General features: G+C 37.8%; 1 protein-coding gene across 8 annotated transcripts in view; it reads left to right on the top strand.

The window, feature by feature from the left end:
- The window catches only part of LOC150099873 (protein hu-li tai shao-like), a 542656-nt gene that overhangs the window by 327358 nt on the left and 191171 nt on the right, over window positions 1-24127 (top strand). For all 8 annotated transcript variants that reach the window (XM_090404245.1, XM_090404248.1, XM_090404250.1 and 5 more), the window contains one exon: window positions 1181-1376. In XM_090404245.1, coding sequence (XP_090260371.1) covers window positions 1181-1376 — 196 coding nt within the window. The remainder of the gene's footprint in view (window positions 1-1180; window positions 1377-24127) is intronic.

Raw genomic sequence — 24127 nt, 5'->3', positions numbered from 1 at the left:
TTCTACATAGAATTGACTGGAAAGCATCTGTTGTTTACATCACACCAAAATATGGTATGAGTTTAAATTTAAGGAGGCCTGTGAAATTCTTATCAACCACTCTAATCTTAACAATAATGGTGGTCTAAAAATCCCAGAAATATGGATGGTACATATTCTATCCACTTAACCATTTTGGTCTAAGAGTTAATTATAATTAAGACTGTAAGCAATCTAGGATCTTAACCTAATATAACAACACTCTTGTTAAATTATGGATTAGGCCACCATTTGATGATGTTATAAATAGAATATAGCTTTGATGTAGGGTTTTTCCCCCCCTTCACTAGCTAGAGATCAGGCCAGTAGAATAACAGTTGATCAAATCATTGTCACTTTGGCAAGTTGTTTGAAATGTAATATACTTGTCTTTGTGTGTGTGTGTGTGTATATATATATATATATTTGTGTGTGTGTACTCCAGATGATGACCTTAATATGAAGGTTGAAATGTTGGGAAATTAAAGTAATTATTCCTAACACAGTTGTGGTCTCCATTTTACTGAAATGAAATCTTAAATACTCTACTCACCTGATGCAACATGTTAAGAGTGCAGGCCTAGAGTGCTGATCTGCCACACTATATTTCCAGAATTCACTTATATGCTTTCTTGATCAGAGGAGTGATGCTACGTCACTGATTTTAATGCCAGTGTTTCACACATGTAAACACAATAGAATAAGTTTGCATTGTTCACACAACCATGTCTTTTCAGAGGACAATCGATGTCACATTGTCTGCCTGTTAAGTAACAATAAATAAGAACCTACATGAAAATGCAGTTTTCATGTAGTCACTTTAAATGCACAATACCAGTTAAGAGGAAGCAAATTCAAAATCACAAGTGCAAAACTTCATATGGCTCACAGAATTGTAGCCATACATCATCCTGATCATGTTCTTTATGTTACAACAATCACACCACATGAACCAAGCTATCTCATTGGAAACAATCATTAAAATGATACTCGCCAATTTCGTAACATAATCTTTTTTCAATTGCATGTCGGAGAGTGTTGACCTATTGTAATTCAACAGTGTTTTATATATATTGTAACTTTCTAACTCTGATCTTTTTTTATTCTGCTTTCAAAAATACATGTTGAATCACTTTAAATGTGATTAATTTTTCTTTTCTAGGATGCCATGGTGAGTAATACAAGTGATCAAGTTGTGCTTGTAGGAGCAGCATCTAAAGGTATTATTCAGAGGGAATTTCAGCACAACGCTATGGTATTTAAAAGTGCATATTCTAGGAATCCTTTTGATAACATAAGTGACCAAGAGCTAGATGAGTATAAACGGATTGTTGAAAAGAAACAAAGAGGCGAACCAGGTAAAATTTCACTAATTAACAAAGCTAAAAATTGATTATACTGTTTGTACTTTTGTTGGCTTGGTTGACTGAGTGGACACATCCCAACAAGTTATGGGTTCAAATTCCATTGAGAGCATGGAGGAGTTTGTGAATGTCTTTAGGTGGTACTGATAAATATCATCACCTGGTACTGAGTCTTCATGGCTCAGGTGATACTGGAGATGTTATTTAGTTGAAATGACCTAGGTTTGCATCCTGTTGAGGAGACAAATAAACATAAGGCCTTTTCAGCTGAGGGTTAGCCATCTCATATAGCAGGGGTATTCAACCCGTCGATCGTGGAGCATTTTTTGGTCGATCTCTTGTGTATTCCTCCTTACTTACAAATTTAATTAAAACTGAAAACATAATATTTTATTTATCATTATTTTGTATCATTTTTAATTCACTTTAAGGGTATTGCTATTGTTTATTTATTTTTTGTTAAAATTGTCAAATCAGTAATTTTCTTATAAGTCCGGGTAAATTAATTAATTTGGATCAGTGGAAGTCAAACAGCAAGCCAAGTGAATACGATTATAAGCAAAGTGTAAAAACTCGATTGTAGCTTAAATATTAAATATTCCAAAGCACATTATATCGATTCTTTACTTAGGTTAAGTCCCATGTGAATATTGTAAAAAAATAAACTTTGTTTGTCTCGGTATAGTTTGTATTAGATGTTTTTGTAAATAACTCTTTTGAAGCTAACTGTATATACTGCTTTAATAAGAATATGTTAGTGAGTTAAAAACAAAGGCAATGCTTTTGTCACCGAAACTGTACATGGCGGCATTAGAAAGATTGTTATTGAAACTTGTATGTATGAGAAAGGCTTGCAGGCTCTAAGTGTAGACATCTCTGAAGTCAGTCAGAAAGAGTTCAAACAACTTTCCAATGGCCAGCAACTTACAATCAAAAGAAAGCAGAGGAGAACAAAAGGCGTGTCGAACTTGAAACTTAAGATGAAAGACTCATACCGATTCTTTGGGGGTTGCCAAACTTCATGTGAGGTTGCAGAGGAGGGACTGAAGCAAGCAGAAGGGGTCTTTGACAGCCTCTCTGACAGCAATTCGGTTCCAGAATTGCTGTCAGAGAGAGGAGGCTGCTTGGTCCAGAGTTGCCATCAAAGAGACTGTCTGGATCCACGTTGCTTGAGAGAGGAGTTTCCCGCTTCCAGAAAGGAGCTTCTTGGTTCGAGATGTCGCTAGATAGAGACTACTTCTAAGACAAGGTTTCAAATTGCCGAAAGGAAGAGTTTCAATTGCCGGAGAAAAGTTTCCAGGCCAGATTAATGTCAGACATTCACCAGTATGTTGCGCTTTCATTACAATTTGATGAATCAAACGACGTCACTGATATTGCTCAGTTAATGGTATTTCAAGATTATTCAAGTAAAGAACTTTTGAAAATTATACCATTATTGGGAAGGACTAGGGGAGAAGACATTTTTTCGGCATTTGATGAATTTGTGAAACAACACAAACTTCTGCTTTTTAAACTTGTGTCTATTACTACTGGGGGTGCTCCTGCAATGATAGGTAATAAATCAGGCTTCATTTCATTATGTAAAAACAATGACAATTATCCAGATTTTTTAACGTACCACTGTATTATTCACCAACAAGTACTGTGTAGTAAAAGATTAAACACAAAAGATGTTTTGGATATTACATTTAAAATTGTAAATTCTGTTCGAGGAAAAGCCCTGCAATGGCGGTTATTTAAATTACAGGCAGATGATGAGAGGGAACGTCTGTTGTACAGTGATGCTCGCTGGCTCAGCAGAAGTCATTTTTTAGAAAGATTTCTTGTATTAATTAACGATATAAAAAATTTTCTTGATGAAAAAAGAGATATTTATCCACAATTGAGTGATAAAAGATGGTTGTTACACTTATCGTTTTTAGTAGATTTCTGTACGAAATTAAGCAATTTAAATTTAGAGTTACAAGGTAGAGATAAAAATTTAATTGACACGTTAAGTTCAATAAAAACTTTCCAACAATACTTACTTTTATTAAAGAAAAATATAAATGACTGCGAATTTAGACATCTCCCATGTTTATTAAAAAATTTTGAACAAAATCAAGAAATGCTTCACTATGATTTAAAAGAATTTATTCGTGAAATAGAATTAGTTGAGGAAGAAATAAATTCAAGATTTAAAGATTTTAATAAAACTGAAATGATTGTATCTTTTATCAATAATCCATTTCAAGAAAACTTGAACATCACAGAAATTTCAAATAAAATTAGTGGGCTGTTTGATATAAACCAAGCTGAAGTAGAACTTGAGATAATAAACATTCAGAATAGTTTACATTTAAAATCAATAAACAATGAAGTCATTTGGAAGTATGCACATGAAAAATTCCCAATATTAACTGATATTGCGTGAAAAATTCTGCCGTGTTTCGGATCGACATACTTGTCAGAATCTGCTTTTTCAAATATGACTGTCATAAAAAATCAATTAAGAACCAAATTACAAATGATCATTTGGATGATTGTCTGCAATTGGCCACTTCTTCATATCAACTTGACTATGAAAATATTGCGAGGTCCAAACAATGTCAAATTTCACATTAACTTTTTTTTTTTTAATCAACCAGCATTTCCTGTAACTTATGAGTTTGTAATCAATCTGTTGTTTTTTCTAACTTTGGTTTTCCAAAATAGAGAAATATTTTATTGCAATATATTTGTTTTTTTTTGTTGTTGTATTAAAATAATTAAAAGTGATAAGTAAATTTTTAAAAACACAAATAAAGTTTTTAGTTGTTTATTTGTGCTTAATTAGATATCAGGTTGGGGGAACGTGATCTATATAAGAGAGTAGATCGCCAAATAACTTATATATAAGAGAGTAGATCGCCGAATAACTTTCTATAGAAAAGTAGCTCGCGTAGTGAAAAAGGTTGAACACCACTGTCATATAGCAACAGTAGAGTAGGGTTTCCCTCCTGGAAACTCAGGTTTTTATGAAACCACAGAACAGGCCAGTTTGCCTGTTCTGTGGTTTCATAATACACTGGTTTCATAGCCTTGGTTACTACAGTCATAATTCAAAACAAACCAAACCATTTCTTCTGGTATGCAACTAACCTGTTGATCATAGATCTGAAGTGGCTTAAAAGTTCTCTGTTTGGTCTGCAGGGCAGGATTTCCGTGCTAACTAACCCCCCATACCCACCTGGTGCTAATGTACATTAGATTTATACTCCTTTTAATGGATATGATTCACAAAAAATAAAATAAAAATACAACCAGCTGGAAAGTTGTTTTGTGCTTACTCAAGAAGTATAGAAAACTTTAAAAATTCAGAAATTATAAAATCTAAATCAAGTTACATAAAAAAAACAAGTAATTTTTTATTTAGCTATTCGTTTGCAAAATATCCAAAAAGGTTTATGAAATTTTGGTATACTGTAATTAAATAAATCTACACTCAATATGAAGTTTTGATATCATAATTGTTCAGCTCATGGACTTCTGGTTCAATCAGAAAGAACCACAGGTGTACAGTGGCTGAATCTTTGTTGGAATCCAGTCAATTATTATGCAAAGGATTATATTCTAGTCCTTTTTTAACTTAACTTTTTTAAACTTACTCAGTCTCAGGTGGTATACATGTGTACTTTTAATCCAGCCTGTTAGTATGTTGAAATCTGTGATCAAGCAAGTGATAACTGTGGTATGTGAAAAGATATAAAGGAGTTGCTGGTCCAAGTGAATAAGAAAAGAAAGTAAGAATAAGTCACAGTATGCTATCACTGTGTGATAAGCTGAGATGAAGAGCTATGATTGTCAGTGAATCAGTGTACAGGTTATGCAGAAAAATGATGTTGAGTTTGATAGGTGGAAGGACTTATATAAGGCAGATGGTTTGCATTTGAATAAATTTGGAGTTACTTTTCTTGTGCAAGTATTATTCAGTGGGAAATCAAAAGTGTAGAGTTAGGGAAATTCAAAATGTTTAGGATGAATGAAGGCGAGCGTGAGCTTGCAAACTAGATGCAAGTAAGTGCAAAAATTGTCACAAGTTGCTATATATAATTCTTCAGGTTTTAAACATTGTGCAATGTTTTGCAGTTTATTTATACTAATCTCAGAAGTATTGGAATAAGGGAGTTGAGTTCCTGCACTGGATAGTTCAACTTAGCCAAAAGTTATAGGCATTAGTGGGGACTTAGTTTGGAAAGGATGATATAGCCATAAGAATAGAATGCGTTAGGGGGGATGGGATTTCAGAGAGGACAGTTGAAACAGAATGGAAGGAGGGATTTTGCTAATGATAACAGAAGAATTGAAGCCAAAAAGAGTAAAAGTACATTACAAAGACAGGGATACAGAGCTTAGTTCATCTTAGGATGTTGGGTGCAAGATAGAGGCCAACAAAATTCCTGTCTGTCATTAAACATGGCCTACACGATCGTGGTTTTGTAGTGACTGTAACTTCACGTTTCCACTTCACAATCGCGTCACCAACTGTTGAACCAACTGTGGCAACCAATAACTAGTCCACGTTCGAAGTCACTGGGTTCCCTTGACCTACCCATTCTGTTTGAACTTCTTATCACTGAACAACACACAGCAATAAATACAAAATGTTATATTCAGGCAATGACAATCAGCGAAAAGAAGGAGTAGCAGAGGCATAGCTAGGAGGGTGCAGTCTGCCCCGGGTGGCACTTTGAATCTTTTTGAGCTTTTGCAGTTAATTCTAAAATACCACCTCGAGAACTCATTTCCAAATATTGTAATATTACAGCGAATTTTCCCTGCAATTGCTGTAAGTGTTGCTAGTTGTGAGAGGAGTTTTTCTAAATAAAATTGATTAAGAATTACCTACATTACTAAGAAATAGACTTCGCCAATGTCATCGATGATTTTGCTAACATAAAAGCAAGAAAAATAACATTTTAGAATGTTGAAATTAAAGTTTTACTTCAAAAATAAACATAGTCTTTTAATTTATTTTCCTATACGTTGTTTTGACTTTTTTTTAGTATTTTTAGTGTGTATTGAGAGGCACGGCAAACTCAGGGACCGCCCCGGGCAGCAAAAGCTCTAGCTACACCACTGAGGAGTAGCTATAGTATTCAACATTAAATACGAAGCTGATCTTCTTGAATGGAAGGCAATATCAAGTAGAGTGATGTGAGCAAATATCAGAATGGGGAACTGGACAATGAGACTTATTTATGCATATAGTCTCACAGAAGGTTCTACTAAGGTAGAAGTGGAGGAATTTTTTGAGGCCTTAGAGAAAGCAACTGAAAAAGGAAAAGTTTGTCCTTGTTGGGGATCTAAATAGCAGAGTAGGAAATGATTGTCAGACATACAAAAATATTTTGGGAAAATTTGGAGAAAAGAGCAAAGCTAATAATATTGCCAAATACCTGTTGGATTTCTGCTCAGGACATGGACTGGTTATTACTAATAAAATGTTCCAACATAAAAAATGTACACAAATTCACATGGAGAGAAGAAGCAAGGAATAAGAAAAGTCTCATTGACTACATTATTGTTTATAGTGATGTTTTCTCACTGGTGCAGGACACTAGAGCATACGGAGGATTTGAAATTGGAAGTGATCACCATTTAGTCTTGAACAGGATAAAATTGAATTTCGTATTGAAAAGAAGAACATGTAGTAAGAAAATTTTAAAGCGAATAAACGTTGAGCAGATCTAAGATGTAAACTGTAGACTAAAATACACAAACATTATTCAAGGAAAAATGAAAGAGTTTGAGAACAGGAACCAAACCTTGGAGTGGCAAGCCCTGAAGAAAACATTGATTGATTCAGCCAGAGAGGCATGTGCTGAGGTTGTTTGCAAGGATAGAAAAATCAGAACCCCCATGGTGGACACAGGAAATTAAAGAGGCAGTGAAAGAAAAGTTGAAAGCATATCAAAAGTTCCTGGCAATCAACTCAGCCTGTGCTCTTAGAGAATACAGAGACATATGCGAGAAAGCTAAACACTGTGTAAAACTAGCTAAACAAAAGTCATGGGAAGACTTTGGAAAGAACATAGTAAATAAATATTAGGAAGGTGGCAAAATATTCTGGAGGCTGTTGAAAAAGCTCAAAAATGAAGGAAAGAATGCTATAATAGGAATTAGAGATGAAAAACATGACATGAAAACTTGAGAAAAGATATCTTTGATGTGTATGGAGTAATTACTTCAAAAATTGCTAAATGAAACAAGCAGTGATAGCACAGTGGTAAAAAGCACTCAACAGGTATGTGATCAGGAATACATATCCATACATTGAAGTAGAAAAAGCCATCAAAAGCCTGAAGTGTGGAAACGCAGCTGGAGTAGATGATATTCAACCAGAAATACTCAAGTATGGAGGTATAAAAGTCTTCCAGTGACTGCCCTGCTTAGTTCAGAAGGCCTGGACAGTGGGATGAATTCCAGATGATTGGAGTAGAGCTCTCATAGTATCCATATATAAAAAGGGAAATAAAACTGATAGTGAGATTTATAGAAGTATTTCCTTACTGAGTGTTCCTAGTAAAATTTATTCAAGTTCCTAGTAAAATTTATTGAAAAACGGTTGAGAAGGATTGTGGAAGGGAAACTTGGTGAATTACAAGCTGGATTCAGACCAAATAAACTGTCATGATCGGATTTTCACTTTACAACAAATAGTTGAGAAATCATGGGAATATACAAAGATCTGTATTTAAGTTTTGTAGATTCGGAAAAAGCACGACAAGGCCAAGAGAAAAACTATTCAAAACGCTACAGTTGTATGGTGTAGCGTGGGTGGTCAGCATACTGAAAACTATAAATGTCAGTATAGTCATGGGATTGGATGGCATGTCAGCCCATGTACTACATGAATGCTTAAGAGAACTGGCATTGCCTATGATGAAGTTGTATTAATTCTTATAATTCTCAGCTCTGGCAAGGTTCCAGGAGAATGGAAAGAGGGTAAGATAGTTCCTTTACATAATGGTGGCTCCAAGTAGCAAACTACAGACTATATACTATGTCAGGTGTGCTTCCTGACATAGTATATAGTCTGTTTTGAGTTTGTTTTTGAGTAAGTTTTGCCAGCCTGACCTAGTTCATTCAATGCCGTAACTAAATTATGTCAGAAAGTTAAATTTATCATAATGATATTATGATAAATAATATTATTATCATAGAAATCCCTTATTAACCATAAGGGATTTCTAGGCTGATACATAATGAAATATTAAACTATAGAGTTAAGAAGCTTAGATTTATCTTATATACCTATTGTACTAGACATTATTACAGATTCATTTATATTTTATGGCAAAATATGGCAACGAGGGAAAGTAAAAAATGTTCTTTCTTTTAAAAAAAATGCTATAAATCATATGAGAAGGTTATGTTCTTACAAACACTCTTGGAAAATTTTGAATGTTTTAAGTTTTTTTTCTACAAATGTCTATAAAATATGGATGAATCAATAATATCCTGCATTACAATATCTTACTTATTTCAAATTGAAGCTTCTCAGTTCTGTACTTAAAAATATGGCAGTTATTATATTTAGGGAAATCAAAATTTTATTTTACATTATTATTAAAGATCCTAAAAGCCTTTATTTTGGCAACGTAAAATAAACAGAAATAGGAGATATTAAAGATACATGTTTATTTTGTAGCTAAATTGTGTGTGTGTGTGTGTGTGTTTAGTTTTCTAAACAGACAGAAAGCTACTATTTAATCCACCTCCTCGCCATGTTGAAGATAGAAATGATGTAGAAGGGTGTATCCTGGTGTTTACCTATATATATATATATCTACTGTATATCAGCTCTGTTTCTCTGAAGTTAGCTTAAAGTTGTCAAAAAAATTTTAAATCCAGACTTCTTTCACTCCTTTTCTCCTAGCTCCATTCCTTACTCAGTATACCTAAACAAAAACATAAGTTTAAACTATCCTGGTGTTTACCATGTCTGGTGCAATTGCAACATGCTCTATTTTGGTCAGACTCAAAAATCCATTGAATTACGTCTGAACAAGCATATGAGAGACATCACATATGGCAGAACTAGAGCCAGCGCACTGACTGAGTATATCCTCAATTCTGCTCAGAGTAACGAAGAAAACTGTATCACTCACCCACTCAAATGGAACAAATCAGAGAACATCTTTATATGTTATGATGAGCTCAAAAGAAGAATTCTGGAATCTAAGGAAATCATCCTCCATCAAGTACATATCAACACTAACCTCAGCTATAATCTCTCTGATTGTCACTGCACTGCTATCCAGCTTTGACGTTCACGTGCCCAGCAATAAAGTAGTATACGGAATGCCTTCAAATGTCAATATGTTGGCGTTATAATTTATAGCAATTTTCTCACAATGTTTGTTTGTTTGTATGTCTCTCATTCATGTAATGCACCCAATGAAGCCTTCTAAGAAAGATGAAACTAGTTGTGCAGTTTATTTAAATAAAATATAGTGTTTCTATATTTTTTTTTAATTCTTAACTTCCAGTCATTTAATCTACTTCAAATATAGTATAGAAACCTGGAGAGTTTTGAATAAAGAAGAGATCTTATAGGAATGCAACCTAGGCATCAGAGTTGCCTTAGCTTGCACTACTTAAAAAAAAAAAACTTTCCAGGTTTCTTAAGTAGTGCATGAAATATGAATTGATCTTATTTAAGGTAAGGGATATTATATCCCATATTGTTTCTTAGCCGAATTAGAAACTCAGAGTTTCATGCCGAATATAGAAACTATATAAAGTTTGGCGATTCCAAGTGTAAGCAAATACCTGGATAATGCAGCAACTGACCCTTGAAGGTAGTGCAAGCTGAGGCAACTCATAGAAAGGGTGGAGCAAGCTCTGATCACTACTATTCTTGATATTTACCCATAATGTGAACTTAACTCCTAGGAGCTGTATTATTGTTCAACATTATGATTTAATAGGACACGTCTTGGCAATTATCATAGAAGGGATGTAAGTTCTGTTCGCTACAAACTTGGTATTAACTAGGTCTACCTACTCACTGATGAGACCTCAAAAAAGGTCGAAACCGGTCTGGGTAGTGACCCTCTCTCATAATGTTGAACAATAATACAGCTCCTAGGAGTTAAGTTCACATTATGGGTAAATATCAAGAATAGTGATCAGAGCTTGCTCCACCCTTTCTATGAGTTGCCTCAGCTTGCACTACCTTCAAGGGTCAGTTGCTGCACTATCCAGGTATTTGCTTACGCTCGGAATCGCCGAACTTTATATAGTTTCTATATTCGGCACGAAACTCTTTGAGTTTCTTATTTGGCTAAGAAACAATATGGGATATAATATCCCTTAACTTAAATAAGTTCATGTCGCCGAATTGAAGCCTTTGGCTCTTCATTATAATTATGAATTGATCTGTTTATTTTACAATGACAAAATGAATACATCTAGGTTCTTTGATAGTTACTCTTAAGAACCGACTTCTGTTCACTTATGAAAAATACAATTCTCTGAAAAAGAATTGGTTTGGTTTTGAATGAGAATTCTTGTTATTTTAAGTTTCTGTGATGAAAACTCGCAGTTTGACACAGTTATCAGGCCAGTGAAACCTTAATCAAAGGAACTAGTATACAGCAAATATATGGATGCCTCAGCAATGCATGTCTTTTTTAGTAGTCTTTTTTATTTATTTTTTATTGATGTCTTTTTTAGTAGTGCAAGCTAAGGCAACATCAATGCTGAAGATCGCTCATCAACTCCCTCAGTCAATTTCCAGAACTTTCAAACTTTATATATTGGTTGTACATTTGTTAAAAACTGTAAAACTACAGTATGAGCAGAAATTAACAAATCAGGCCAAGAAAAACCCTAGAGAGTTTTTCAAAGATGTATGTGGCAAGTAGAAGGAAGCATCTTATCATAAGTTATGGTAAGATGATGATAATGGGTGAAAATGATAGGATTCGGTGAACAATTTATAACGGTGTTTCATTGTCATCAGGGGAGAAATCATGAAAAACTCAAGTGTAGAGGACAAAGGAGAGGTTGGCTTAATGTAAGTGAGCAAGATATATATATGAGGAAATAAATAAATTTCATGTCAATAAAGAGATGACATATCACCACCTGTCTTAAGGGAATGTTTGAGGGAATTAACATTGGCATGCCTGTTTAATAAGAGTATTACAACAGCACAGGTTCCAGGAACATGGAAAGAAGCTAATGTTCCACTGCATAAAGGTGGTGATAAGGCTGTGGCTACTAGGCCAATCCGTATATCTGGAGTTGTGGTTAAGGTATCGGAGAGATTAGTGAGATCTAGGATACAGAAAGGGGTTGATAATAGCAGTATTCTGTCCAAGTTTGTTAAATCGAGATCATGGTTTACCAACTTAACTATGAACTTATAACCATAAATAAACGAGTGAGACAAGACTGTGGCTTATCCCCAATTTTATTCAACATTTATATAAACAGAATCTTAAAAGAATGGAAAACAACTGTCAAAGATGGAATTAAACTAATAAATAATATTCAGCTAAATACAATACTTTACAGATGATCAAGTATTAATTTCAGTTTCAGAAGATAAACTCCAAATTGCAACTAACCATCTAAATGAAATAGCAAAAAGATTTAAATTGAAAATCTCTGGAACAAAAACAAAAGCTATGGCAATGTGTGGAAACACCATTCAAAAAGTCAAAATTATGCATAACAATAAAATGATAGGACAAGTTAAGGAATTCAAATACTTAGGAAATATAATCTCGCAATTCAATATTGATTCACAATTTAAAAAAAGACTACAAATTTTCAATAGAATGAATGACATAATTAAAAGAAATTTTGAATAACAAATGACTAAAGAAACTCAGTTAAGATTACATAATATGACCTCTAAAACATCTCTCAAATTTGGAAGTGAAACCTGAATTCTAAAACAAAAAAACAGACAAAGATTGGAATCAGCACAGATGAAGTTTCTAAGACCTCTCCTGGGACTCACTAGATCAGATAAAAAGAAAAACATAGAAATAAGAGAACGATTAGATACAAAAAAACACAATACAAGAAATAAAATAAAATATCAGCAAAATTGGCTATACTGCATAGAGAGAATGAATAACAATAGGATTCCTAAATTAGCACTAAAATATAAACCTACAGGAAGAAGAGACCGTGAATATCCAAGACTAAGATGGAAAGATCAATCACATCTACAGAACAGGACATAAAAAAGCCTATTCCTAAATTGTTCAGATGATGAGATGAACTATGTATTATAAGGTGACTAATGTATTGGACAAAGGAGATGCACATACTTAGATTATGCCAAGTTTTCAATAGACTGCTATGCAACAAGCTGTTAAATAAATGAAATGGATGGGACTGGAAAACAGACTGAGTTGAATCGGTGACTGGTTGTCATATAAGTATCAGAAAGTTGTATATAGGGATGCAGTGTCGTGAAGGAGCCGCCTCAGTAGTGGTGTGCTGCAGTGGTCTGTATTGGAGCCATTGTTCTTCAGTTTGTATATTATTATTATTATTATTCTGGGAAACTCCAAGGAGTCGACAGACTCATCGAGGGAGGCCTAACATCGTGTCAAGAACAACTATCCAACATTCACACAGTATCTATCATACCTTGCCTTGAACTCATTCACGGTCGTAGCACCCACAACAGACTCTGGAAGCTTATTCCACTCATTCACCATCCTCCAAGTAAAAAACCTAGCTCTAACACCCTTGTCAACCACACTCTTGCCCATCTTCCATGCATGGCCCCTAGTCCTCCCACCACCAGTCCTATTTTCAAAAATATCTTCTGGATCAATCTTATAGGAAACCCTTCAGTAATTTGAATGTCTCAATCATATCACTCCAACTTTGCCTATCGACAAATTTCTGCAATCCACAAATCTTCAGCCTATTCTCATAAGGTTCATTCCACAGACCTGCTATCATCTTGGTCACTCGTCTCTGGATCCTCTCCACTTCCTCCCCATCACGAAGAAACCCTGGTGCCCATAACTGGGCACAGTAGTCCTCTTATCAAGGCTCAATACAGAGGAACAACAACTTGTTTGTCTCTGCATGTTAAAGTATTTTTCTGAAGCCAAGTGATTTGATGAGCTGATTTAGCCACTTTTGCAATGTGCCCCCTAAACTTCAATTCCCTATCCACCAACACTCCCAAATCCCTGGCCTCATCAATCTCCTGGAGCATGGTTCCACCAATGTGATATACTGCTGCTATTCTTTTCACCACAAAGTGCATAACCTTACACTTTGCCACATTAAATTGACATCCATTTTTCCTAGCCCAGTCCTCCAAACTATTCAAATCATCCTGTAAAATTTTGACATCCTGTGCCCTCACAATTGCTCTACCCAACTTTACATCATCAGCAAACAAGTGAACACTTCCTCTCAGATCCTTTACTATATCATTGATGAACAAATTGAAAAGCAGTGGTCCAAGAACAGAGTCCTGTGGCACACCACTAGTCACAAGCCTTCTTTTAGACTCCACTCCTGAATAAACCACTCTCTGGTATCGCTCCTTCAACCACCCTCCTATCCATCTCACCAACCCTATATCCATCCCCATCTGCTCAAGTTTACTGATTAGGGTTCCATGTGGTATCCAGTCAAAGGCCTTGGCAAGGTCCAGTAGTATCACTGTAAACCATTACCCATATCCAGTTCAGCCGTCACTGTGTTATAAAACGTGAGCAAGTTACTGAGGCATGACCTACCCTTCACAAAACCATGTTGTACCCCATAATATCCCATTTTCATCTATCCAATCCTGTATTCTTTTCTTGACTAATTTTTCTAAGACTTGACAATGATTCCTGATATGCTAATCGGTCGGTAATTTACAACAGCAGTCTTGGACCACCTTTATGCAGTGGAACTATTTTCCCCTTTTTCCACCCCCTCGGGACTAACCCAGACCCGAGACTCAAATTAAACAAAATGGTCAAGGATACTGACAATTCTTTAGCTGCTTCTCGTACGACACAAGCTGGTATACCATCTAATCCCACAGATGTATTGACATTGAGGTTATGTAATAGACTACTCACCTTCACTTCATTCACCACAATTGCCGTATAATCTACTGGTTCATTTGTTTCTACAATGTCACTACCTGGATGATATATTCTTGCAAAATGCTCACTCAGTAATTCAACTATATCAACTGATTCAGTTACCTCCCTACCATCACCATTCTTTAAAATCATTCTGCCATATACATTTTTCCTTTTACTTGCAACATATCGAAAAAACTGTTTAGGATTCTCTTTAGCCTACATGGCCAATGTTCTTTCGTAATCCTTTTTTGCTTTTCTTACCACACTCGCTACCCTTCTGGCCTGCGCTTTATACCGTTCATGTGCCTGCCACTCACCTATCTCCTTAAATTCCCTCCATGGTTGTTTCTTTTTTTGCAGCTCAAGCTTAATGGTGTTATTCATCCATTTTACTCCTACTTGATTTATTATTCGGACTCTAGGTATACAGTCAGCCATTGCTTCATGCAAACACTTCTTAATTGCCTCCCATACACTATCAACTTCTAGTCCTTGCAGTTGTACATGCCATAGCACTGAACCAATCAAACTCCTAAGCTTGTCATAGTTTCCAGCCCGATAATTCCACATATGCCCTGTCTTAATTGAATATTCCACACCTTGAGCCGCCTCCCAAGTCAAGACCCTATAATCACTCCCACCAATTGGTGGCAGTGTGGTCATATTTGTTACAGTCAAATCCTCAGATGTAATTACTAGGTCAAGTACTCTCTGACCCGTAGTATTTTCCAGTACATGCTGTCGCAGCGAAATATTAACGCTTATATTTCGCTGATTTTCAACCCAGCATCATCAGAGCACAACACACATGTAAACGTGACAGTGAGTGAGTGAAACAATCTGTTCGATATCTGTTAGATTGTCACCACCATCTTTTCCATCACCTGGTCTATAGCAGCACCCAATTGTATATTTAGTTCTGCTAGCCACAATCTCACACCAAATGGCCTCAAATGTGCTCTTTTCTCTATCCTGGAATTTAACTTCTGTTCTCCTTGGCTGCAGCTCATCAGCTATCATCAACAATACTCTTCCCCCTATTTTATTCTCCCTGTCATTCCTGAACACACTATACCCATCACATTCAATCCCACTAGCTATATCATCTACAGTCAGCCATGATTCACTAATACCAATAACCTGTGGTCTGGAAGTACCAACCATGGCCAAAAACTCTTCCTTCTTGTTCCTAAAACTCCTAGCATTAGTGTACATGAATTTAAGACCCCCATTAGCCCCAACCCTACCTTGATGCCTTATATTAACTATCCCATTCTGATTTGTTGTCCTTCCTTATTCCTTTGAGCATATTATATTCATTCATACATTCAACTGCCTCCCTAAGGACTGTATATCTACTCCTCCCCCCCCCCTTAATAAATCTAGTTTCCCTGAATTTGCACATCCACTACATTCAGCAACACTTTCTCAAGTCTCCTTACACCGTAACCATTCAAATGCAAGCCATCCATCTTATATAGATCCTTTCGCCCATCGAACTCACTCCACACATCCACAAATTCCACACCACTCGTCATACATAACCCACGCATAAAGTCATTTGCAATTATGGCCCTCCTTTTAAACATTTCACTGTCATACCGTGGCAAAAGACTGATCATTCTAACTCTCTCACTCTTTTCTTTTGCTACCTCAAACAATTCATTCAGGTACTCTATCATTTCCATTTTATCTCCTTTCAAATCATTTGTACCTGCCACAACAATCATTTCTTTCACCCTTTCCTTTTGGTCTCTAATAGACTCAGTTACATCCTTTATGGTCACACCAGGTTGGTACGATTTTGTCAAATCCTCTACTAACACACCTCGTACTAATGAGTCTCCATACAGCACTCTATCCTTGTTTTGTTCATGTTCACACTCATACGCTTATTTTTCCTGTCATACTTTTTATTATTGGTTGGTTCATTCAGTCGACTTTTTCTCATATGCTCTAGCTGCTGTTTTGCGCTTTGTATCGCACCATTTAACAACACAGTCTCACTCATTGCATCTGTCTCATCTTTTTTATTCTCTGTAAAACCATTAATACTATCATTCACACTTTCTACATTCACACTCTCGCAATTCTCTGGTACAACCTCGCCGTTTCTTGTCATATCCCTATTTTCTTCATTCTGAAGTTTGACAAAAATATCACGCTCACAATCCGAAATGCACTTCAATTCCTCATTCTCCCTACATATTCTACACACGTTCACTCCGTTATTATCATCTAACCGCACTCCGCAAAGCGTACATTTCACAGATAGTACACTGAATCATCTCCTTTACATTACCGTTCTTTAATAAAGATGGTGAACCATCATTACCCGCTGCCATTTTCCTTCATAAGGAAGCCATACTTACTTCTATCGTATTTTATCAAATTGTAAAACGAAACACCAAAAACACACAAACAGACGCACTAAGATACGCAAGGCAAACAAAATTACGCAATATTCAAGTAAATTTATCAACGATAACTGAAAGTAACACTTATCTTATCATTAGCTTTCACGAACACTACACACTACGAATCCCTCTAGCGGCGAGGCTCCATATTAATGATACGGAGATGAGTTTAACTGGTCGTATGCAGCTGTTTGCAGATGTTATGGCCTTACAGTAGTCTTTGGAATGTGGAGTATGAAGACAGATTTAAGAATGTGAATTGCAAAACCTCGTGAATAGGAAGAGGTGGGAATATATGATTCAGACATATAAGTTATTTGTCTGTGGTTGTTATCAGGTTGACATGAAAGAAATTTTTCATAGAATGGGAGAGTTGGTAGAACAGGAGGCCATTCCTGGAAACTGTATGAGGAGGATGTAAGCAAGAGGAGTGAGGAGAAGTTTATTTGCATGCAGAGTGGTTGGTGAGTGGAATGCATTGCCTGAGTGTGTTGTGAATGTAGGCACATTAAATCAGTTGTACAGGTGGCGTCAGTGAATAAGCTACTATAAGATTGTGCTCCCTAATTTACTGTTATTGCGAGTGTTTTTCCATTGAAATTAACCATCAAACAGAAACCTAACAGCGGGTGCCGAGCAGCAGAATACTTCAGTACAACCTGTGAATACTTTTAGTATATTAAAACAGCTATCCTTCCAATTCAACAGCCACGATGCCTACCGTACGCAGCAAAGATGGCAGGACTAAAAGCCAATGGCGAACGAGCACCATGTGTCTTGCCGGCACAGCGCCATCAATCGCCACCGACAATCCTATTACCTGCCGCAACTGCAAAACCGGTGTTTAAAAAAAAAAAAAAAAAAAAAAAAAAAAAAAAAAAAAAAAAAGGGCATATTCTGCAAGTTCTGTTGCCACTGGCTGCACGAAGCTGCACATAAGCTACTTATCGAACTTAACCAGCTGTTCTTCTGTTCGCTGTGCCTTCCTTCGGTAAAACAACTTCTGAACATAGGCAAACATGTCGAAAATCTCGAACAGCACATCAGTGCTTTAAATGAAACTTTCACCGACAAAATACGTGCAGTCTAAACTAAGCTAGATCAAATCAAAAACCAGCGCAACGTAAGCTCCACTCTGCCAGTGAAAGAACTTTGCAGTTTAATCGCATCAATGGTAAATGACTTGATGGAGGCTGAACACAAAAAACTCGATGCCATCATTCTGAATTTCCCCACAGAATACGGAAAATCACTACAAGAGGACATCAAGAAACTAGCCGAAGAATGCAACATCGATCCCGAGAATATCGTCAGGTGCCATCGTTTCGGCCTATAAATAAAATGAAGGACAGTACGAACTTTCCGCGCCTAGTAAAAGTGACTTGTGACACGCCGACAAGTACATCAAAAATAATAACAGCGATCAACAACAAGTTCAAAGACTCCTGCCCCTAATCGCACATATGTACACAACCAGACTTATTTGCACAAATAGAACGAGAGAGAGAGAGAGAGAGAGACGACAGCTTCGAAGACAACTCGAAATAAAATGTCAAAATGATGACAACAGTTGGACCATCAACTACAGACAAGATAAACTGGTGAAAAAACCAAGTGATGCCACTAGCAGTCACTATGGAGACCAGCAGGCAGGCATCGCATAGGAAATGTGCAAGACCCATGCAGTCCAACAAACGTTCCACAAAACCCTACACATGCACTTCACCAACATCCGTTCCTAAACTCCAACCTGAATAGTGTCCGCTACCACCTACAGTCTACCAAACCCCATCTACTCTTCCTGGCAGAAACCCAAATCACACCTCCCCCAAGCACCACTTATCTCAACCTCACAAACTACTTGCTCTTCAACAACTTTCACCCCAAGGGTGGTGTCTGCACATACATCTGCTCAGACATACCTTGCCATAAAGCACCTAACCTGGAATATGACCTCCTTTGACTGAAAATATCCGTTCCCCACTCAGTTCAATCATCTGCTGCCTCTATCACCCCCCCCCAACACAACCAGCCACCCTGAGCTCTTTAATTTCCTCTCCCTAAAAGTCTACTTTCCCCAATCCCACTTTTCCAAAGCGAAATCATCCTTCTAGGAGATTTTAACGTCGACAACACTAGCTGGCTTTCCTCCTCCAGTTGTACAGATCTTGCAGGCAGAGATGCAGAAACACTTGCCATCACCAATGATCTTACACAACTTGTCCAGATGCCAACCAGAATACCAGATAACCCAAACCACTCCCCAAACACCCTAGATCTCTTACTCACCAATGACCGCTCCAAATACACAATGTAGTGAGCCCCCTGGGCAATTCTGACCACAACCTAGTGCTCATCTCCTCCCCCATGCAACAACGTTTACACAGACACCCCCATACAAGAGTAGTTTGGCACTATAACTGTGCCGAGTGGGACAGCCTCTGCAACTTCTATGCCGCATTCCCATGGTTGGACTGTTGCTTCCGGCCTTCTAACCCAAACATATGCACCGAGCTTATTACCAAAGTAATCCTCACTGGCATGAATACATACATTCCACACAACACTCTGAACCTCCATTCCCAAACGAAACTCTGTTTCTCCAAAAGATGTGCCAAGGCTGTAGAGATGAAACACCAGACATACCACAACTAACAGAAATCAAGAACCTCATTATCCTTCAAAGCTTACACCGAAGCCCGTAATAGGTGCAAAAAAAAAAACAATCAATGCTTCCAAAACAGAGTTCGGAAGAGCAAACAGCAGGAAACTAGCAGCCTGTCCAAACGGCAGCCGAGCCTTTTGGTATCTTGCCAAAGCTATTGGCCGTAACTTCTGTCCAACACTATTCCGATCTCTATCACACCCTGATGGCTCTACTGCCTCATCACCCACAGAAAAGCCAATCTTCTGGCCTCATACTTTGCTTCAAATGCATGCATAAACGACGATGGTAAATATCCCCCAACCATTCCAGACACCCACCATACTACAGTGCTCCCTATATACTTTTGCCAGGATGAAATCAGAAAAATACTGTCCCAATTAGACACAAAAAAGTCTCCTGGCCCCGATGGCATTCCCCCAATTGTTCGAAAAATTGTGCTCCAGAACTGACCCCTATCCTATGTCACCTATATATACTCTCCTACTCCACTGGAATCTATCCCACAAACTGGAAATTGGCCTATATTCAGCCCATTCCCAAGAAGGGTGACAAGCCACTGCCATCCAATTACCGCCCTATCTCGCTTACCTCAGTCCTGTCAAAGGTAATGGAAAAAATCATCAATTCCCACCTCCTACACTATCTTGAAGACACCCACCAAATAAATGACTGCCAGTATGGATTCTGCCACTGCCGATCAACAGATCTACTCACGTCACCCATCTCTGGACAAGTGCTATGGAGAGGTTTGGCGAATCTCAAGTGGTTGCGCTAGATATCTCCAAAGCCATTGACCGGGTCTGGCACAGACCTACTAGGCAAACTACCATCATTCGGTCTGACCCAAGACTTCTGTAGGTGGATTGCCAGTTTTCTGTCTGGACGCACACTGTGTGTGATGGTGGAAGGCTCCCTATTCTCGCACCACTCAATTAATGCTGGGATCCCACAAGGTTCTGTCCTCTCACCAACCCTGTTCCTGCTGTACATCAACTACCTACTGCAATTGACCTCCAACCCAATACACAGTTTTGCAGATGACAGCACACTACACTCGTCGCTTGCATTCGATAAGCCTTACCCTACACAACTCACCTCATCCTACAGAACATCAACCACCACCACCCTCAATTCTGATCTCCAAGCCATCCTACAATGGGGTTTGGATAACCTCGTAAATTTCAACGCCAGCAAAACCCAGTTCTGTACTATTTCCCATAAAAAATAACTTTTTCCCAGTATCCTTTTCTACGATACCCAAATTTCCAGACAGCCTGAGATATCGCTCCTCGGAATCACCTTCACATCAAACCTCTCCTGGCACAAACACATCTCAAACATTGCATCCTCAGCCTCAAAAAAATTAGGATTTCTCTTCTGCTCAAGACGTTACTTCACCCCTGAACAGCTACTAACATTATACAAGTCACAAATCTGCCCAACTATTGAATACTGCTCACACATATGGGGTGGGGCCCCTAAAAGCTCTGTCAAAATGCTCAGCTCAATACAGAGGAGGGCAATTAGACTTATCAATGATCCGTCCTTTACCAACCCCCCCCCCCCCACTTTCACACAGATGTTTGGTCTCTGCAGTAAGTATATTCTTCAAATATTTCCATGGGAAATGCTCATCCGAAATAACATCAATAATTCTCCCCGCTCAGTACTAAGCTCATTGGAATACGTGCAGCTGCTGCACAACATCCTTTCACAGTGCACCTAGAAACAAATAGAACAAGTTTCTTTTCCTCTTCCTTCATCCCTGCAACTGTTGCACTGTGAACAGTCTCCCACCTGCTGTGTTTCCCAACGAATACAATTTAAAGTCATTCAAATCAAATGTAAACAAATTCCTCCTTTCCCAACCCCCCATCCATACACGGTACTAATGTACTATAGGTTGACCAATCAACCTCCTGTGTATGGGCCCAACATTAAAAAAAAAAAAAAAAAAAAAAAAACAATTTGAGGTACAGTTAGATGAGTTTTGTGCGTGATACTGTGTACCTCCCACGATGAGTCTCTGACTCCTTGGAGGTCAGATGCTAATAATACACACACACACACACACACACACACACACACACACACACACACACACACACACACATATATATATATTGTTGTTGTTGTTTTTTTTTTTTTGTTTGTTTTTTTATCAGCCTATATCTTCCCCACTACTTGGTGAAGGCCTTTTCCATTACTGGAGGGTTGAGTGTATTTATTCCATGGTGATCCACTCCAGCCTATGAGAGTGTTTATATAGGTGTATGAATGAATGTATGAAGGTGAAAGACAATCATAAACATCCATGCCCTTGGCAGGATTCAAACCTGCAGCCGATTTGGTTGCAGAGCTAACCATTCGACCAACCAGGCCAGCAATATATATATATATCTTCTTCTAGTTAGAGTCACTGTTTTTGGTGAGTCTCCTCCATATCCTCCTGTTTTGGGCTGTAACCACATCCAAGTTCTTCATCCTCAAGTCCTCCTGCATCAGCTCCCTCCATCTCTTCTTTAGCTGCCTGCATTTCCTCCTCCCCTGCACATCCATCTGCATGACCTTTCTTCCCACATATTCATCTTCCCTCCTCATCACATGACCAAACCATCTCAACCTTGCCTCCAGTACTTCGCTCCTAAGTTTGTAACTTTACCGTTCCCCTCTCATAGTCATTTCTCAGACGATCCTTTCTGGTCACACTGCACATCCACCTAAGTATTATCATCTCTGCTACCTCCATCCTGCTGATGTTATTTTTCCTCAGGGCCACAGTTTCCATAGCATATGTCATAGCTGGTCTCGCTACTGTCCTGCAGATTTTGCCTTTTAGATTGATCGGCACCCTCTTACCGCATAGCACTCCAGCCATATCTCTCTCTCCAGTTCCTCCATCCCGCTTGTATCCTTCATCCCACTTCCTTCTCAGCCTCTCCATCCTCTTCCACTGTTGAACCTAAGTATCTAAACACCTTCCTGATGATGTTTCCTTCCAACTTCAGATCTGTCTCCTGGCTGCCATCCACTTTGCAACACATATACTCTGTCTTACTTCTGCTCAGTCTCATACCTCTCTCTCTCTTCCAGTACTTTCCTCCATCTTTTCAGTTTAGCTGCCACTTCTTCTCTTGATTCTGCACACAGCAAGATGTCATCTGCATACAACATTGTCCAAGGCACGTCTTCTCTCACCTCCATCACAATATTAAACAGGAATGAACTTATTTGAATATATATATGTATGTATACATATATGTATAGTCATTTATTTATTTTCATGTGCACACATGATTAGGTGAAGTATTATACATATTTAAGTATAATATAACTTACATATATAAGTAGATATACAGACTTTAGAGAGGCAGTTGAGTGTATGAATGTGTATAATATGCCCGAGCAAGTATGAAGGACAACAAATCAGAATGGGATAGTTAGTATAAGGCATCAAAATAGGGGTGGGACTAATGGGCTTCTGCATTTCATTTATACTAATGCCAGGAGTGTTAGGAACAAGAAGGAAGAAATTTTGGCCTTGGTTGGATCTTCCAGGCCACAGGTTATTGCCATTAGTTGAACATGGCTGACAGCAGATGATATAGCTAGTGAGATTGAATGTGAGGAGTATAGTGTGTTCAGGAGGGACAGGGAGAATAAAAAGGGGGAGGGGAGTGTTATTGATGAAAGCTGATGAACTGCAGCCAAGGAGAATAGAAGTTGAACTGCTGGATAGAGAAAAGAGCACATTTGAGGCTATTTGGTGTGAGATTGAGGCTAGCAGAACAAAATATACAATTGGGTGCTGCTATAGACCAGGTGATGGAATAGATCGTGGAGATAGTATGCATAAGCAAATAGAAGCAATGATGGAAGGAGGGTAATTATTATGGGGGATTTCAACTATGGTAACATTGATTGGAAGGAATTGGATTTTATGCAGTTATTTAGAGATAACTATCTGTGACAGCATGTAATGGAAAATACTAGGTGTCAGAGAGTGCTTGATCTAGTAATTGCATCTGAGAATTTGGCTGTAATGAATATGACCACGTTGCCACCAATTGGTGAGAGTGATCATAGGGTCTTGACTTGGGCGGTGGCTAAATGTGTGGAATTTTCAATTAAGACAGGGTACATGTGGAATTACCAGGCTGGTAAGCATGACAAGCTTAGGAGTTTGCTTGGTTCAGTGCCATGGCATGTAAAACTGCAAGGGCTGGATGTTGATAGTGCATGGGAGGTGGTTAAGGAGTGTTTGCAGGAGGCAATGGCTGACTGTGTACCTAAAATCCGAATAGTAAATCAAGTAGAGGTTAAATGGATGAATAACATCATTATTCATCATTTTTTGCAGCTCAAGCTCAAGCTGCAAAAAAAGAAACAACTGTGGAGGGAATTTAAGGAGAAAGGTGACCTGCAGGCACATGAACATTATAAAGCGCAGGCCAGAAGGGTAATGAATGTGGTAAGAAAAGAAAAAGCGAATTATGAAAGAAAATTAGCCATACAGGCTAAATAGAATCCCAAACAGTTTTTTTGATATGTTTCAAGCAA

This window comes from Typopeltis vanoorti, chromosome 14 (genome assembly GCF_054136105.1).
Source record: "Typopeltis vanoorti isolate ZY-2024b chromosome 14, IOZ_Tvanoo_1.0, whole genome shotgun sequence".
Classification (NCBI taxonomy): domain Eukaryota; kingdom Metazoa; phylum Arthropoda; class Arachnida; order Uropygi; family Thelyphonidae; genus Typopeltis; species Typopeltis vanoorti.
This window is presented reverse-complemented; position numbering and strand designations above follow the sequence as displayed.